Source organism: Marmota flaviventris, chromosome 15 (assembly GCF_047511675.1).
Source record: "Marmota flaviventris isolate mMarFla1 chromosome 15, mMarFla1.hap1, whole genome shotgun sequence".
Lineage (NCBI taxonomy): Eukaryota > Metazoa > Chordata > Mammalia > Rodentia > Sciuridae > Marmota > Marmota flaviventris.
The window spans coordinates 64287579-64305998 of record NC_092512.1 but is presented as its reverse complement, the minus strand read 5'-3'; the positions used below and the strand labels follow the sequence as shown (position 1 = coordinate 64305998).

General features: G+C 38.7%; 1 protein-coding gene and 1 pseudogene across 1 annotated transcript in view; one reads left to right on the top strand and one right to left on the bottom strand.

Moving 5' to 3' along the window:
* Ca8 (carbonic anhydrase 8) overlaps positions 1-18420 on the top strand; it is a 91144-nt gene that overhangs the window by 3339 nt on the left and 69385 nt on the right. Inside the window, exon 3 of the mRNA XM_071602312.1 lies at positions 12393-12517. Coding sequence (XP_071458413.1) covers positions 12393-12517 — 125 coding nt within the window. The remainder of the gene's footprint in view (positions 1-12392; positions 12518-18420) is intronic.
* LOC114090588 (mitochondrial inner membrane protease subunit 1 pseudogene) lies at positions 6866-9265 on the bottom strand (annotated as a pseudogene).

The following is an 18420-nucleotide window of genomic DNA, read 5'->3' as shown; positions in this document are numbered from 1 at the left end:
GAGGCTGCCCTCAAACGTGGGTTTCTCTTAGCTTCCTGAGTTGCTAAGATCATAGATGTGCACCCCTACAACTGGCAGGACTTGCCATTTTCTTTCTTTTTTTTTTTTCCCAAAAAATATTTATATTTTAGTTGTAGTTGAATGCAATACCTTTATTTTATTTATTTTTATGTGGTGCTGAGGATCGAACCCAGGGCCTCCTATGTGCTAATCAGGTGCTTTGCCACTCAGTGCTCTACCACTGAGTGCTCTACCACTGAGTCCCAGCCTGTACTTGCCATTTTCTTAAGGTGCCTTCACGATCTTACTTCTTTACTTCATTCCCATGTAGAGACGTCAGGCTATGTCTCCACCATCTAGCCATGAGATGTTTCTTCCTCACCTACCTATTTTCCTTTCCTCCTTCCCGCGTCCTCTACCCTGTCCACTGAGGAAGAACTCTGTATTTCTGTCTAGGCTGATGTGGCTGCACTTATTCTCTTCCTCCTTGGAGACCTTCTTCCTTTCGATGCTCTGCCACCTTCCTGCTACTTTAATGATTTCTTCCTCATGGTTTCTTCCCTTTCAATATTTCTGCAAACTCAAAAAAAAATTAACTAAAAATATATTTCTTGACCAGTAGATTATTTTTTTTGCTAGAGTATTTATACTTCTTAAAGAAAACGTCTGTAAGCCCTTTCTCTTTACCTGTCATTCATTCATTTAATTTTTTTAATCAAAATGGAATACAGACATATTTAAATAGCCAAATATTATTATAGTTCTGTCTGCCTCTGCTAGTGCTCTAACCCTCCCCACTGCAATTTCTTTTCTCTAGTGACAACTGCTTTGAACCTTTTTAGCTGTTTCTCATGTAGTTACCTTTGTATTTCCTAATAATGTGGTTATCCTGTTGTGCTCTGGTGCTTAGGATATTTTCGAATGTCCTGCCATGGAAGATGAAACCAGTTCTCTTATTGTTCTTTCCTCTTGTAATTTCACTACCCCTATTGTCCTCATATACTTCAATTGTATTTATATTTAAATCAGTTCTCAGTGGTTTTATTATTATTTACAGCTAAGACTATATTCTGTTTCCTTTATCAAACAATGTATATTTTTTTTCGTGGAGTTAATGTGGTTTTGTTCCTTTATTTATTTAATTATTTATCATAAATTCATTTTCAAACTCTGACAGATCACAGATCTTCTCTCAGTACCTACAGAAGCATACAAGTCTGTCCTCCATCCACCTTGTCCTTTCTTCTGTTCCTTGTTGTTCTTCCTGTTTGAACTGCTGGCTTCTCAGGCTCCTTTAAGGCCATCACTTGCACTACTAGGACCTCGTACCTTTGAAGTCCCTTTCTTTCCTTTGTTGGATCCCATGTTTCCTGAAGGCTGTATCATCTGTCATCCTCTTTTGGGGTTGCTCTGTCATTTTAGGGGTTTCTTGGTCTGTTCCCGCCTATGTTCATCTTCCAGGAACTTCCTGAGAAAAAGGGCACATCAAGGGCAAATGATTGGATGCTTTGTGTATTTGCAAAGGTGTCATTATTATACCTCACACTCCATTGCATTTGCCTGGGATGGTGCTGGTTTGGGAAATATTTTTTGGTGTCATTTGATGTTGGACATCATCACTCCATTGCCTTCTAGCTTCCAGTCTTGCAGTGGAAAGATCTCGTGCCATCTGTTTTTCGACTTAAGTCATATGGTGTTTTTTTTTTTTTTTTTTTTAGTGTTTAGTGTGGTGTGGTTTTTTGATCCCCTCCCCCTGACTCTCTGCTGGGTTCCTTTTGAGTCCTTTCAACCAGAATAATTGTGTCTTTTATTTCTCAGAAATTTTCTTATATTTCTTGTATCATTTCATGAATATGTTTTAACTTTTTTCTTTTTCCATTTGTTTATTCCTGCCTTTCTCTTTACCTTTTTTGTCTGCTTTCTGCTAGATTTTCCCAATTTATACCTTTCAGTTTTTCTGTTAACTTTTATTTTTTTTTTTTTGGTTCTCATTTTTAATTTCTAAAAATAGGTGCTGATTTTAGGGAAAAAATATTTCGATTTTTTTTAAAATCCAGAATCCAGTATTTCATGAATGTGAGTTCTTTCTTCATCCTTTTCTGTATTGCTCCTTTCCTGAGTCCCAAGTATGTCTGTTTATTGTGGGTTCCTTCTTCTGTTTGTTTTTGGCCCTCTCTTTTATTTTGGAGGTGTTTATCAAACATCTAGTGATTTTGGTTCTTTGTTCCTATTTAAGAATGAGTTTAAAAAGTAATCTATAAGGGCTGGGGTTGTGGCTCAGTGGTAGAGCGCTCACTTCGCATATGCGGGGCCCTGAGTTTGATCTTCAGCACCATATAAAAATAAATACACAAAATAAAGGTATTGTGTCCAAATACAACTAAAAAATAAATATTAAAAAAAAGTGGTCTGTAAACTCTGCATATAAGCAGGGATTGAGGTGTGCGTTGACTTCTTGGTAATGCCATCAAGCAAGGACCTGCCCATGTGATGAAGGTTTTGTAGGTTCTGACACTTTCTAGGAATTTATCTGCCTTTTGGTAGTGTTTTGGGTTGGGGGATGACTCATACCTGACTGCCCACATTCTGACTGTTGGCCCAGACAGGAGAGTGGCACTGTTTGGCATGTTCACATTTGTTTCATCCTTTGTCAGGGAAGGTGAATGGTAGCTGCCTGGCCCTGGGGAATGAGATCTGGAGGCCTGACTGTTCTTTTTAAATAATTTAAATCTACCTTCTGTTTTTTTCTTTCCCATTCTGTACCTCCACATCCTGCAATCTCTAATGCCTGTACTTCTTAATTCTTTCCTGGTGTCTTACTCCATTTGGCTGCTATAACAAAAGACCTCAGACTTGTCTGGGAAGTTCAAGATCAAGGTGCAGATGAATTCGGTGTCTGGAGAGGGCCCACTCTTTGCTCCATAGATGACACTTCTTGGCTGTGTCTTCATGTGGCAGACAGACAAAAAGGGATGAATGGGCTCCCTGGAACCCCAGTAAGGCACTAATCCCATTCATGAGCACAGAACCCTCATGACCTGATTACCTCCTGATCACTTCTAGCTTTAATGCTGTTGTGTTCGGGAGAGGGCACAAGCATCTAACCATAGCAACCAGATTCTGTGATAGACTTGTCCACCTCTTGTGGGATTCCCCTTCTTATAGCTTTTGTTTTGCTCAATCATTTATCTTTTAGGACACTTAACAGCTCCCTGAAGTTTTTGTTTGTTTGTTTGTTCAGTTTTTGTTTTCTGCATTTGTGTGCTGTTCTCTCTACTCTTGTTCATTTTACTACTGCAAATTTTCACTCTTTTAGTTTAGTGAGGATGGAGAAGGGAGGGAAGATAAATGTTGGAGTACAGCCCTCCTTGTCTAACTGGAGGTGCCCCCTTCAAATGCAGTGCACTGTCTTTTTAAATTAAAAAAATGCATTTTGTATGCACAGTTTTTTTTTTTTTTTTAAATTAAGGCCAAATTTGTATACACCACTGTGCTGAAACCTGAGACTGTCAGTGGCCTGGGATCCTTAGATTTTCCTTTTCCTTCCTCCCTCTCACCTTAGCTCTTTTCCTCCTCTCTTCCCTCCCTCTTTCTCCTTCCATCCTCCTTTGGTCTTTGTGTTCATCTGAAAAAAATCATAGAGAATTACCCAAAAGGGTTACAACAATTGTAGCATATTTTAAATGCGTATACTTGCCAAAGTAAAGCTTGGTTTGGAGATATGGTCTTACTTTAAATTTGAGGCATTTCATGAGCATGTGCTTGCTGCTCCATCCAACTACCCATAGTTCTGCTGGAACTTCTCACACTAAGGTCACCAGTGATCTTAATGTCCCCTAAATCCAATGGACACCTCAATATTCTTCAGTGCATTCATTACCTCTGCTGCCTTTGAAATTTTTGGAACTCCTCTCATGTTGGTAGCTGTGAAACACACTGTTCTGACCTTTCTTAGTTTTGATTGCCTCTTTTCTGCCAGGTCTTCATCCTCTATGATCCTTAAATAATGGGGTTCCTCAGGATTTGCTCCTTGACCTTCTTCTCTTCTTATGTTGCATGCACTCCATAAGCAGCACTCCCATACAGAGTGTGTGCTACTTTATTCAGACAGCCAATGCATTTAGGAAAGGGTCTGCAGTCACAGATTCTCCATGTGAAACAGGTCCCAGGAGGGCAGTCAATCAGTCTCCCTTCTCAAACCATCTGGCAAGGTTTGGGAGCATCAGCTTGAACAGCTTAGGGACGGAAATTCATTTTGCATTTGAGCAATTCCAAAACTCAGAAAATTCTGTCATCTTTCCTGTTGCTTTCTATTTTAGGACTCTGGACCTACATAGAATAAATATAATTGTACTTCCACACAAAATTCATTAAAGTACTGACCATTGTCATGGTACCACACAGTTGCCACCTTTTCCCCTTGAAGACATGTATTTTGATCATTCAACTGATATGATGGTCCTTCATCCCTCAAAAATCATTAATAGTAGTTAAAAATGGACTTGTCTCTAAGAGCTAGACAGACACTATAAATGTCAGCAGCCAGGCAGGAGAAGATTGAAAATAGCTACTGACTTTCTGCTTCATCTGTGATGTTGGGAGTCAGTATGGCCAGGAGGAGACCGTGGGAAAAAGACAAGCTGCGGAGAGCATGCCTGGTTTTCCAGGTGTTTGATTGCCAGGAGAAGCTGGAGATGTGTACCTGTCTTGCATGTTTCTTGGTTTCCTATGGCCCTGAAGGTTGGAGCTTGCAATCTTTGTTTCACCATATGCAAGGAGTTATATTACTTTGGGTAAGGTAAACCTAAATCATACCCCATACCTATCCTCTGGGAGGTTACACTGGAAGGTCATGGAAGATAGGTATACAGGGAAAGATGATTTTGAGTGGGAAGGATCAGGGAATGGTTTGTGGAGAAGGTAATATTTTGAAATGATCCCAAATGGGTGAAGAGCATATGGACATGGTGGGAGGAAGAGACAGCATGCAGAAGAGACATGAACGTGGGAAGGGTCCAGATCTGGACCGTGTAAGGAAAGGAAGATCCTTTAGTACAGCTAGGAGGGAAGATTCATGGTAAAAGGAAATGGTAAAGGTAATGGGAAATGTAATAGAGAGGGTGTGTTGAAGCACATTTATGAGGGGCCCTGAACAGACTCTAAAGAGTACAATATATTTTTTTTTCCTGTAGAATAAACTCACAATTAACATGTTGTTTTAGGAAAATTAATGTGACAGTATGGAATGAAATGGTATCTGAGAGAGATTTGGGAGCTAGTTTCAAGTTCAGTGCAAGAGACTGAATTACCCAAGACCGAAACCATCACAGGATCAGTGGAAAAGGAGGGGTGACAGAGATTTCTGAGGTGCAATTCATAGAACTCCAGGAATTAGCCATGTGGAAAAGGGAGAGGGAAGAATCGTTAGAGGTGTCCGCCTGTTGGATCTTGCCACCTTGCCTTTACCTCCACACTGGGCATATTTTAAGGCAGCTGAGTTCCTCTCAATGTGGAGTTGAACCAAGCATTGTGTTCTGGGGGTGACCTGACCACACCATTGGTCCTGTTATCTCCTGGAATTTTATTAAGGTTTATTAAAGTTTATTAAGGCTGCCCTATGTGTCATTTTATTTCTCAGTAGGACAGGTGAATCATTGTATGTAGGAATCTTAACACTTAAGGTTCATAGACAAATTAAAATTGAACATATTTATGGTATGAACAGTAGCATAAATACAAAAATAGAGTTGTAAAAATATAAAAAATATAGTAATCCTTACTTATTGATGAGTGATATGTTCCAAGACCCTCAGTAGATGCCTGAAATGGATTATACCAAATTCTACGTATATTATTTATTTCTATCTTATATACCTGTGATAAAGTTTAATTGATAAATTAGGTATAGTAAGAAATTAACAGCTTTAAATTATAATAAAATAGGACTATTGCAAAAATATACTGTAATAATAGGTATGTGAATGTATCTCTCTTTCTAGAATTTTCCGTTCAGTATTTTCAAGTTGTGTTTGACCATGGGTAACTGATACCACAGAAAATGAAGCAGTTGATGATTGTTACTGGTATATATATTTCTAACCTGAGTGATTAGATACTTAGGTAGTGAGAAGGTGGGGGACTGCCCAGGCCTGTGCGGTAGCATGTGATTCCATCTGACTATTAGGAGTATGTTAAAGTAATGACATTTTTAATGGGCCATCAGTATGGGAGAATTTGCTGTTCAGGATAGGTCATTTGTTCCCTTTGTGGAAACTTATTATAGAAACTTTAATTAGGAAATTTTACTTCTGGGTCTTTTACAATTCTCAATACTAATTTTAGGCCAGATGATAATTATTAATCACACCCTTCCCCCAAAATGTGACACCTTTTTATGGTGTTTCTTAGCAACCTTGCTGATGCAAAGATGAAGTTGTCAAAGATATTTTGACATTGTTTTTGCTGAAGAGGTTCTAAATTTTTTATTTATATGAGAGGTCAGGGTTAAATTTCTTTGTGACTATCTTATTTATTTGGAGAACTTGAATTACCTGGACAGTTGCTTTAATCTGCTTCACTTTTCCCAGTGTGACCAACTGACCTACTATCCATGCTATTGCTATGATTTCTATTTTTTTTTTAATGCTGGGGAACAAATGGAAGGTCTCATGAATGCGACCTTATGAATGCAAGGAAAATACTCTTAACACTGAGCCACACCTTTAGCCCTGATCTCTGCCTTTAAGAGCTTGAATATATGTGTATGTATATATATACATGTATGTGTGTATGTGTGGATACACATACATAATTGCACAGCAAGTAGTTTGTTGGTAAGTACACGTTTTCAATAGCTGTCATCAATTTACTTGAATAGGTAAGTCATAAAAATAAATGCTTTCCAGTCATCAGAAAATCTGTGGCCACTTAGGCTGTCACATGGAAATCCAGAATTGCTCAGAGTTCAAATCTTAAAGAAGTTTCCTTCTCTTGTTCATCCAGGTAGAGTAGATTTGTAGAACCTGGATTTTTAGAATTCTGTAGATTATCACCTTCTAATTAAATATTGCCCGTTGGTGCATAATTATGGCTTTTAAAGAAATCTGATGGACTAGTAGTGAGGATTTTGTCTTCTTTCAAACAGATCATTCTTTTACCAATGTTTGATTTTGAGTCACTTGGGCTTTTTGCAATCACAGTAGCATCTCTTTGGATACCATAACAATGTTGGCTAAGATTTTCTGCAGGACAGTTTTTGGATTTTGAATTGAAAGCCCCACTGATGGTCTGGAGCACATTACAATACCACCAGCATATCCAATTATCATGGGCTCATAAAGCCATGTTAAATAGTACAGCCAACAAGTTGAAAGGTGTTGCCCACAATACTATGATGCACAGTTCTATGTCAGTTCTGCCATCATTTGGCAATAGGTCAGTTTTTAGGGTAGTTGCAGGGTTTACAGAAAAACAATCTAAAGCATGTTTCAAGCCTGTGTGGGTGATCCATGGTTTCTGGACTCCTCTGACCCCAAAGACTCCTGGGAGATCCTTACACAAGATTCAGACAGGCCTTTCTCTGAGAGCTGAAGATATTTATTCTTTATATGAAATAGAACTATATACTAAAAAATGAGAAGAGTAAAAAATATTGATCTTTGCTTTAAAGACTTAAAATGCTAAAAACAAATATTTCTTTTGGAATGTTTAAGAGCTTGAATATATGTGTGTGTATACATATACGTGTATGTGTGTGTGTGTGGATACACATACATATATTTTATCTGAGGTTATAAAATCTTTAGACCTATAAAGAATAAAGTGTTTGAGCCTTTGGGTCCTTCAGGGGGATGTGTCAGGGACCGGCTGGCGTTTCTCCTCTGGTTGGCGTCTGGCTCTAGCAGACTTTGTCTCCTGCCCTGCCGTCTTCACCTGGGCCAAGCAGCAGCTTTCTCACGGTGAGGCTTGCCCTTTGGTATTCTGATGTGTGTGCAGACCCTGGAGTCGTATTTCACCATGCAAAGACAGTCGTGTTAGTTCCCTGCACAGAAGCCCTCGATGGTTCCCTGCAGGATAAATTCTAGCTCCTAGGCTGCAAATCTCCTTCTGGGGCCCATGTTATGAACCTGCCTCTGACTGTTGGTTACCTCTCTTTTTATTTATTCTTGGAATAAAGTTATGCTGTTTCACAACCCTAAGCCTTTCTAAGCTTCTTCTCTTTGCTTTAGTTGCACTTTTTCACTTAGCATAGCTATTGTCGTCTTCAGAAAGTCTCCCCAACTTCCTGATCCCCATTTGTTTTTGACTTGGCTGGGCTCCCTCTTACTATCTGTCCACATTCCTTTCCTGTCCCTGATGCCTCCTACTTGGACTACTAAGTGTGATTTCTTTAGCAGTTTGAATGCTTGGCTAGTACTAAGACTGGATCCCTTTACTTTGTATATTAAGTGGTCAGCACAGGACCAGGATGGAGTTATCTTGTGTCAAATTCAAGTGAAATGAGCATCAGCCTTCAAATTATCTGGTAAATTTGTTTTTCACAAAAGATCATAGAAGCTTAGATTTAGGTAAATGTACATACACCAAGTCTCTTTGTGATTCTCAAATTTTGCAGGAGATTCTTCTGGGAAACTTCTCTTTTTAAGTCTCATAAGCTTAATAGCGATGCTATTAAAGAGCATTTAAGAAAATGAGGTAGTAGCAAAGACATCAATTTATTATGTAATTCTTTTCACAAATTTGTTATTTTAAGGATATTTAGCATGTTGTTTCATCGTACTTTTATTGAGTCTAATGTTAACATAACTAATAAGTAGCCATATAATAACCAAATATCATTCAGCAAAATTTGATATTCATTCATGTAGGAAAAGAGCACCCCTTTTGGGATGATTGGTTTCTTTATAAAAAAGATGTAAGCTATAAAGAGGGAGAATAATACTTTAAGAGTATGTTGCCAAATGGATAAAAGTGAGCTGCAATTTACTTTTAGTCTATAAACAATCACTCTTGGGGAATGAACAGGTAGTGCTTTTACCTGGCACCTCATAAAACTCTAAATTCCATATTTGTCCTTTTTTTAATGGCTTTGTACAGCCACATGATTTTAGTGTGGTTTAACTTTGGATTATTCATCTGTAGCAAATGAAAGATACCCAGAGCCTGATTCCGGGCTGAAAGCCACCTCATTGTCCCCTCTCTCTGGAGGACCAGGTCTGGGCAAAGAGCTTCCCTTCTCTTCAACCTCATAGAATGTAAGATCCATAAGGATCTGTTGTTTCGTTGAAATTTTATTGAACATAATAACTTTGCAACTAATAAACTTGTCATGTAGAGACCGAATAGTATGCAGGAAAATTTGATCTTCATAAATCGTTGAGTTTACATTTCAATAGAATGTAAGAACCATGAGGTCAGGGATTTTGTATGTGTATCATTGTATCATGTATCAGTGTGTGATTCATGCAGTGCTTGGCACAGGATAGTAGTTGATCAGAAAACATTTATAAATGACCCCTCTTGGGGCTTTGAATTTCTCCCTATCAAAACATGGATCTGTGTAGCCTGAATTTCTAGATATTTCAAATAAAAGGCTTATCTCCCTGCTTTAAACACCTTATGGCTTTCAAATAATTATTGGGCATTGGGAAGTCAGATGGGAAATATATTTTTGTAAGGTGGATCTCTTTTGGGTTCCCTGAAATCACTGTTAGGATTAGCTATAACTTCCATTTCCATAAGAAAGTACTGGGATAACGCTCTCTAACAGTTAGTTTCAGAGAGAGATTGAGAGCTAGAGAGAGAGCATGTGTTTGAGTGTATGGGGTGAAGATTTTTTTTAATCCTCTTTCCCATTTCATATGTGCATCATTTGATGCCACTTTTTTCTTTCTGTGCAACATGGAGCTGGACCTCCTCTAAGAGAGTTTTATTGCTGCCTTTTAAGAGTAGAGGGTTGCAGAACTCACTGGCTGAAGCCCCAGGTCGGGTCATTGCTGTCTGTGATGAAGGGTGTACTTGCTCCTTTTGCTGATGTGGGCTGGGATGCCTTGTGAGGCAGGAAAATCCTCTCCCTCTTTGTTTTTTTCTTTCTGGGTTGGGTTGTAATGTGTGGAGGGTAGACTTATGGTCTCCTTCCTGATTTTTCTTAAGACCAAGTTTGGACAGCTCTGGCAAAGGAGGAAGTGAGAAAATTGTTCAGAAACTGTGGCATTTATTTGAAGTAAAAACATTTCACACATTTTTAAGTCCCCATCATGTGATGTTTATTGAAGAGGAAGATGGAGTGAGCCTGCACCGTAGCTATGAATGTGTAAACCTTTTTGATCCATGTATTTAGATATTTTTGGGGTTGTCTTGGAAAATAAGATGAAATGTAGTTCTCAAAGTAGGAGCTGCAGTTCAGAAATCTAGGCTTCCAGGATTCATTTATAGTTCACACTTCCAGATACTGTCTCTATGTCACCCCAGGACGCAGGCCAGGGGATTCCAGCTTGGGTCTTGGTCCTGGGCTTGCTAGCTGGATGAATATGACAGGTCACACTTTGCCCCTCTTAGCCAATCTTTCTCTTTTGTCCATGGGGATGATAACACTGACCCCTATGGCTTGTCATGTGACCTAAAGCAGGTAAAACATGAGCAAGAACATTGAAATCCTGTGAGGTGATCTGATGCTAATGGCCATACACCTTGCCTTTGTCTACTTGAAAAATCAAAATCAATTTTTCTTATAGATACTGTTTTCATTTCTTGTTCCAGCTGCTAGAAAGCTAAGAACCAGAAAGGGTCTTGTTAATAAGGAGTTCATGTCCTTCATTTTCTTTCTTTCTTTTTCTTTTTTGTGGTGGTGGGGGTACCGGGCGTTGGATCAAGGGCATTTGACTACTGAGCCACATCTGTAGCCCTATTTTGTATTTTATTCAGAGACAGGGTCTCACTGAGTTGCTTAGCACCTCACTTTTGCTGAGGCTGGTTTTGAACCTGCCATCTTCCTGTGTCCACCTCCTGAGCCACTGGGATTACAGGTGCATGCGGCATGCCTGGCATGTTCTTCATTTTCTATGATAGATTTCTCCATCTATTCTCAGTTTGCCTTGTTGTTTCCCTCTGTTTTTTTCTATATAACTTACACTCTGGCTCTGTTTTATGTATATGGATATAATCAGCCTTAAATCCTATTTAGAATAAGTCATAAACTAAGAACCAACCAAACAAATAAATATCTCTTCATCAGTTTGCTTTCTCATCCATTGAATTTGGGGATGAACAGCTGTTCCTCAAGGTCAAGGCTCTTTTTTTTTCCTTCTCAGAGGCAACTCAAGTGTCAATAATAATCTGTTTCAAAGATCCTACTTCTAGGGTGGTGGTGGTGAAGTTTGTCAGCTCTTTGACCAAAAATAACCTAAAATTCTTAGCTATGACTGTTTAGAATTGGGACTAGCTAGAGGAAACTTGCCCGGAATTAAACCACCTTTATTTGTGTTGAAATTTTGTGTTTGTAATAAACTTTATTTCAAGATTTTACATATGATATTAGGGAGTGTTTAGCTAAAATATGTTTTCAAAACATGTTGTCATGCAAATGTGCTTTTCATTATCATTTGATGTGCCTTTTTTGGGATAAAATTCTGAAACATATCCAGAAATGAGAAATAGGGACAGGGCCCCATAGAACTGTTGTTAATATTTTGCATATTTTTTTATGGTTTATCAAGATTTAATTTGCATTTGTTGTCTATATGATAATGAATGGTTATCTGTTTTATAAATATGATTTCATTATCAATTGACTTAATGCTTATTCTCTTCATGAATCTTTTTTTTTTATTTGTGTGTGGTGCTGAGGATCGAACCTAGTGCATGCCAGGCGAGCATGCTACTGCTTGAGCCACATCCCCAGCCCTCTTCATGAATCATTTTGTTAACCTATACCTATTCTCTAAATAAACGCCTGCCAGTGCTGATCAGTGATGTGCAAGTGTGGTTTAATTTATTGATAGGTCTATAGCAAATTACTGGAGACTCAGACCATCTTCTTGTCTCCTGACCAGAGCTAAGCTTAAGTTTCGGGAGGTTTGGCTTTCCTTCTCTGCACCTGGACTGAAAACAGATGAGAAGTTAAAATGTTACATATTATTACCAAGTTTTTTAGGAATTCTGTATTTCTACTATATCTGAATGAGCATTGCGAGAATTTTGGACCAACCCAAATATGGTAAATGTGCTTCAGAGTTGTGATGTATTTCTCATTTTTGCTTTGTAAATTTAATCTGTAGAGCTCATAAGAGCTTTTTGGCCAAACAAACACTGACAACACAACCTGAAAAACCTCTAGTGATTATAATGCCGTGCTAAAAAATTTGTGGTGTAATTCAATAAAATTTATTTTTCAGTTCTCTCAGGAGGACCTTTGCCTCAAGGGCATGAATTTGAACTGTATGAAGTTAGATTTCACTGGGGGAGAGAAAACCAGCGTGGTTCCGAGCACACGGTTAATTTCAAGGCTTTTCCCATGGAGGTAAGAACGATGATCATTGTGTAAAAGTCTTGTTCAGAAAAGTATTCAGTGATCGGCTGAGAATGGTTAAGTATAAATGTAGATGCATAGCTCTTGAATTTTGTCAGTTTATATTAAGAAAAAAAACACTTAACAAGATATAAGCTTGGGGCAGCAATTGAAGCTTCTTATCTGCTTTACTGGGCTTGGAGTGTGCAGGTGAGCAGCTGGCCATAACAGTGATCTGTGCTAGAATTCTTACTGTTGTAGACATTCTGTGGTCTCCGCAAATTCATTTGGTCACTTTTGTAGCTCTGGGAAGGTAATGAGCTAGAAACAAGTAACTGTTGGAAGAAACTCAAGAATAATTAAAACTCTAGTTTAGCTTATTTAAAATTGCTCCCCAAGCTTTTGGGGACAGGGAGATGTAAAGAGAGTGATTCTTTTGTCTAGTCTTCCCTCCCCCACATAATCTTCTTAGTTGACTCTTGCGCTGTCTTAGTACCCAGTATCATGTTCCTTCTTCCCTAGGCAGAATTTACCTCCCACTCTTGTGTACTAGATAGATCATGGTAGGTCAGTGCCATGTGCTGATCCCGTGGACTGGCACCTGTCATGTCCTCTGTGTCTTTCTTGTTGACTGAGGACTTCTGAGGAGGATCATTTCCTTCTCATTCCCCTGTTGACTCTGTCATTTAGGCCACTGTAGGCATATCATAAATAAGTAGTCCGTGTTGGTAAGGTTGAGAGGATGTCCCTGTTGGTCCAAGCCTCATTGATGTTTCTTCTTATAAGGAACCTCAGTTTCTCCCAGGAAATTGCCCTTCAGTGGTATGCACAAGTGTGTTTTCCTTTCTTCCCATCTACCTGCCTTCCTTACCTTCCTTACTCCTCTCTTTCCTCTTCCCTCCCTTTTTCCCTCCTCTTTTGCTCTTTCCTGTGTGATCTATTCTATTTCTAAGGCTTTGATTCTCAACTATATCAGCTCCAGATTTTATCTTGATCCAGAGTCCTATAGACAACCATCTAGTGGGTTTTCTGACTTGGGTGCCTAGTAGAGATGATAGATTAAAAACGATATAACTCTTAATAATAATAAAAAAGAGTATATTGTGGGGGCTGCGGGAATGCCAGTCTTCTGTTATTCCCATCTGTACATATGCTTAATATTAAATATGGAAGTGCTCACGACCAGATAGCAGGTGCAGTATTACCTCTGTGACCGGAAATCACTAATGTACAATTTTGTATAAATGATATGTGTATATTAAAGGATTAGATTGGAGTGTTTCTGAGCATTAGTGTAATGATAATTTTTCCAAATCCTTTTGAAGCTTAGGATATCCATTTTATTAAAGAGGCCCAAGTCTTAAAAGTGAAATGTGAGATGTTTTAAGGATGGAGGGGAAGAAAACTGCATTGACATCTGTTGAAGATGAAGACAGAGTGAGGACCCTGAGAGGGGACAGCTCCTTGGGGGCCTGAGTGCTGAAGGTATTGATGGTCTTGTAGGGAGCTGCCCTCTTGGTTGCCAAGAAATGTTCTCTCATTTCTGCTGTCTTAAAACAACTCTTGTGTCACCTCTTCCTACTGCCCTGTCCTCAGCCAACCTCAGAAGGAAATGCTTACACCAGAACACATCAGAGGAAAGGGTTCATTTGAACCTCCTGGGTGGTGGAGGGCCAGGGGGCTGGCCAGACAAGCCCTGTCCTCTTCTTTGGGTTTCAAAGGACATTTCATGATTTTGTACCAGTCAGTCCTCAAATAATCCATGAGTTTAGGGAGAGATGGGCATGATGGGGTAGGTAGGAACTTCTGGATGAGGATTCAGTGCCTTTGCTTGTGACACAGTTTCCAGCCTTGAGAAAGTTTAATTAGATTAGGGGAGTCAGTGACCTGTGCTCTTGGCTGTGTTGTGAGAGAGAATTTCCGGACCAAATGTTCAGACTGGTCTGGCTACTGGGTGGCATTTTAACTGCTCCAGACCATTAAGCACAGGTAATGGATTGTTTTGAGTGAAGATTAAATTCTGGTAGTGAGGCTTTGTGTAGAAATATTTATATTTAGGATAATGGAATTCTGACTGTAATTTTTCCCAAATAGGTAATGAGTAATATTTATATTCTTTGTTATCCCAGATAATCCTTGATATAATCCCAGAATATTTTTTTCAGTCATCTGACATTTGTTTTAGGGTCGTAACTGATTGAATACATAAATGTTGTGAGGGTGCAGAATTAGAGGGAGATTCCTGCAAACCAGCTTTTTTTTTTTTTTGAGGCTATGAATACTGAGCTGGGTTTTAAGGCAAATAGAGCTCTCATGTTGTAATGACAGAGAAGGGGACTCCAGGTGCAAGAACATTCCAGGATTGATAATGAATTAGCAAATACAAAGTTGTTTAGATAGCTGACTGCTGGTCACCTGGTCCTGAACAGCCACCCAGGGTCACCTTAAACACAAGAATGTGGTCAACAGAATCGTGAAGAGTGAGATTTGGACTGGGTATCTTTTTGAACTCATGAGATTTTTCAGTTTTTTTTTTTTGAAATACTTTTTAGTTGTTAATGGAACTTTATTTTATTTATTTATATATGGTGCTGAGAATCCAACCCAGTGCCTCACACATGCTAGGCAAGTGCTCTACCACTGAGCCATAACCCCAGCCCAGGTTTTTTTTTTTAGTAGAGTGTCCATATTTTATTTACATTTTTTTTAAAGAGAGAGAGAAGAGAGAGAGAGAATTTTTTAATATTTATTTTTCAGTTTTCAGTGGACACAACATCTTTATTTTATTTTTATGTGGTGCTGAGGATCGAACCCAGAGCCCCGCGCATGCCAGGCAAGCAAGTTACCGCTTGAGCCACATCCCCAGCCTTTTTTTTTTTTTTTTAATTTTTTATTGTTGGTTGTTCAAAACATTACATAGTTCTTGATATATCATATTTCACACTTTGATTCAAGTGGGTTATGAGCTCCCATTTTTACCCCATATACAGATTGCAGAATCACATCAGTTACACATCCATTGATTTACATATTGCCATACTAGTGTCTGTTGTGTTCTGCTGCCTTTCCTATCCTCTACTATCCCCCCTCCCCTCCCCTCCCCTCCCCTCTTCTCTCTCTGCCCGCTCTACTGTCATTCATTTGTCCCCCTTGTATTATTTTTCCCTTTCCCCTCATTTCCTCTTGTATGTACTTTTGTATAACCCTGAGGGTCTCCTTCCATTTCCATGCAATTTCCCTTCTCTCTCCCTTTCCCTCCCACCTCTCATCCCTGTTTAATGTTAATCTTCTTCTCATGCTCTTCGACCCTACTCTGTTCTTAGTTACTCTCCTTATATCAAAGAAGACATTTGGCATTTGTTTTTTAGGGATTGGCTAGCTTCACTTAGCATAATCTGTTCTAATGCCATCCATTTCCCTGCAAATTCTATGATTTTGTCATTTTTTAATGCAGAGTAATACTCCATTGTGTATAAATGCCACATTTTTTTTTTATCCATTCGTCTATTGAAGGGCATCTAGGTTGGTTCCACAGTCTAGCTATTGTGAATTGTGCTGCTATGAACATCGATGTAGCAGTGTCCCTGTAGCATGCTCTTTTTAGGTCTTTAGGGAATAGACCGAGAAGGGGAATAGCTGGGTCAAATGGTGGCTCCATTCCCAGCTTTCCAAGAAATCTCCATACTGCTTTCCAAATTGGCTGCACCAATTTGCAGTCCCACCAGCAATGTACAAGTGTACCCTTTTCCCCACATCCTCGCCAGCACTTGTTGTTGTTTGACTTCATAATGGCTGCCAATCTTACTGGAGTGAGATGGTATCTTAGGGTGGTTTTGATTTGCATTTCTCTGACTGCTAGAGATGGTGAGCATTTTTTCATGTACTTGTTGATTGATTGTATGTCCTCCTCTGAGAAGTGTCTGTTCAGGTCCTTGGCCCATTTGTTGACCCAGCCTTTTAATTTACATTTTAAAACCAACTTTAATGCCAGAACCACATACACATTTGCTTATTTCCCTTTTTGTTGATTTCACTTATAATTGAATGGCTGTTTTGTAAAACAAATAGTATAAACAAATAATTTATCATGCCTGTGACCTGTAACATATAGAACAGCTTTTAACAGAAATCTATCAACCTCTTTCCCCTTGACTTTTTAAAATTACTAGCTGAATGTATAATAACAACTCTGAATGCATTTTCCGCTACCTGGAGTCAGCACCAACATTGCTTCAAAAGTTAGCGCAGTTTGTGACTTCTGACCCTTTCAGTGCAGCTCTTCCAAGAACAAGATGGACAAAGCCCACGTGTGTGCTTCACTTTCTAGAGATTTATGGTTTTCAGCAACACACATGCTTCTACAGCCCTCTGACACTTCTCATTAGGCTCTCATCTTAAGCCTGAATTCTGTTATGGATTCCTTAGGTTTATGCCTAACTGACAGTCCCTTAACAAGAGAAAAAAAAAAAAACATACCATGTTTTCTATCCTGGTACCTGAAAACATGGTGGACATACACATGTTAAATATTTTCTTACAAATGTCTGGGTTGTATTTACCAGCTGGAATTTTTTTTCCTTAATGTGTGTGTATTTTGCCTTTTGCTTGTTGATTTAAGACAAGTTTGAGAGCAACTAAAACTGATTCTTGTCTGTTTTGCTGGCCATGGGTAATTATTTTTTTTGGACATCATTAGATATCTTAGCTTGTGAGGTTCGACTTCAGTATTATGAATTTGGCCATTTCCCCTCACTGGTGTGCTCTGTGCATCTACTTTTCCACTGGAGTTATTTATTCCATTCACATAAATTTTTATTCTACATCTGGACCTTCAGGGTATTCACATCCTGCATTCAGACCGTATTTCTGTACTTTGTGGACACTGTCATTTCTTTGCTGCTTCAAAGTAGCCCAGCTCTGTGGTTTGCATAATTCTTCATAAATGATGACCCGTCTTTTTTTTCAATTAAACTATTTAATATAGAAACATATTGCATTTAGTTTGCATTAACATTATTTTCCTTCACATGTTTATTTCATATATGCATGTGGGAAAATAAAGTTCATCTTTAATGAACAAACCAAAAAAATAAAAACCTCCTCTATTCAAAAAAAATCAGGCTGCAAAACTGATTTGGTTGAGGTGATGTAGTTTGTCAATCATGATGACCATTCTGTATACTTAAAGAGCAACTCTCATAACTTTAGGGGAGAGTGCATTCCACATATTTTGATTTTATAATGGGTCAATACATTTTTTTTAAACTTGGGGAAAGACCAGTGGTATGGCTAGATTTTAATTTTTCTCAATAAGAATATTGCTTACCCTCTGCTGTTCCCATTATTTGATAAAAGGAGGATCTTTAATAGCCAAATGTAGGAAGGGCATGGTCTCAGAATAAATCATCAACTGGATATTGGATAAGTTAAGCTTTTGAAAAAGTCATGATATTTCTGTTTTGCTCCTTTTACTACAATGCATAATGGTTTATTAGGGACAGAAAAGTAATCCTGGCCACACTAGATCATGTGTGGGAAGTGACTTTCTTGCTCTATGGGCCCAAAAGTCTGGGTTTAAGAGTGACTCACCCAGCAAGAGATTCAGCTCTGTTGCAGGATACTGGCTTATCTTTATTTATATTGTATTGAGAGAGTTGCTATTGCTCTTTGTCCTCTGAAAGCCCTCAGAGATAAACAAGCCACATACCAGCTGTTTGTGGGAGATTGAGTGCATTAGGTAAATAGAAAAAAAAAAGAAGAAGAAGAAGGTCTCCTTGTGCAGAGCAGGGTCTTTTGATTGTGAAGAGTCCAAGCCTTGGTTGCAAATTAGGTAAAAAAAATGATGAAGACCATATTTCATATGAGAGTTCATCATAAACATTCCATTGCCTCTCCCCACTCTGCACTCTCCCCTA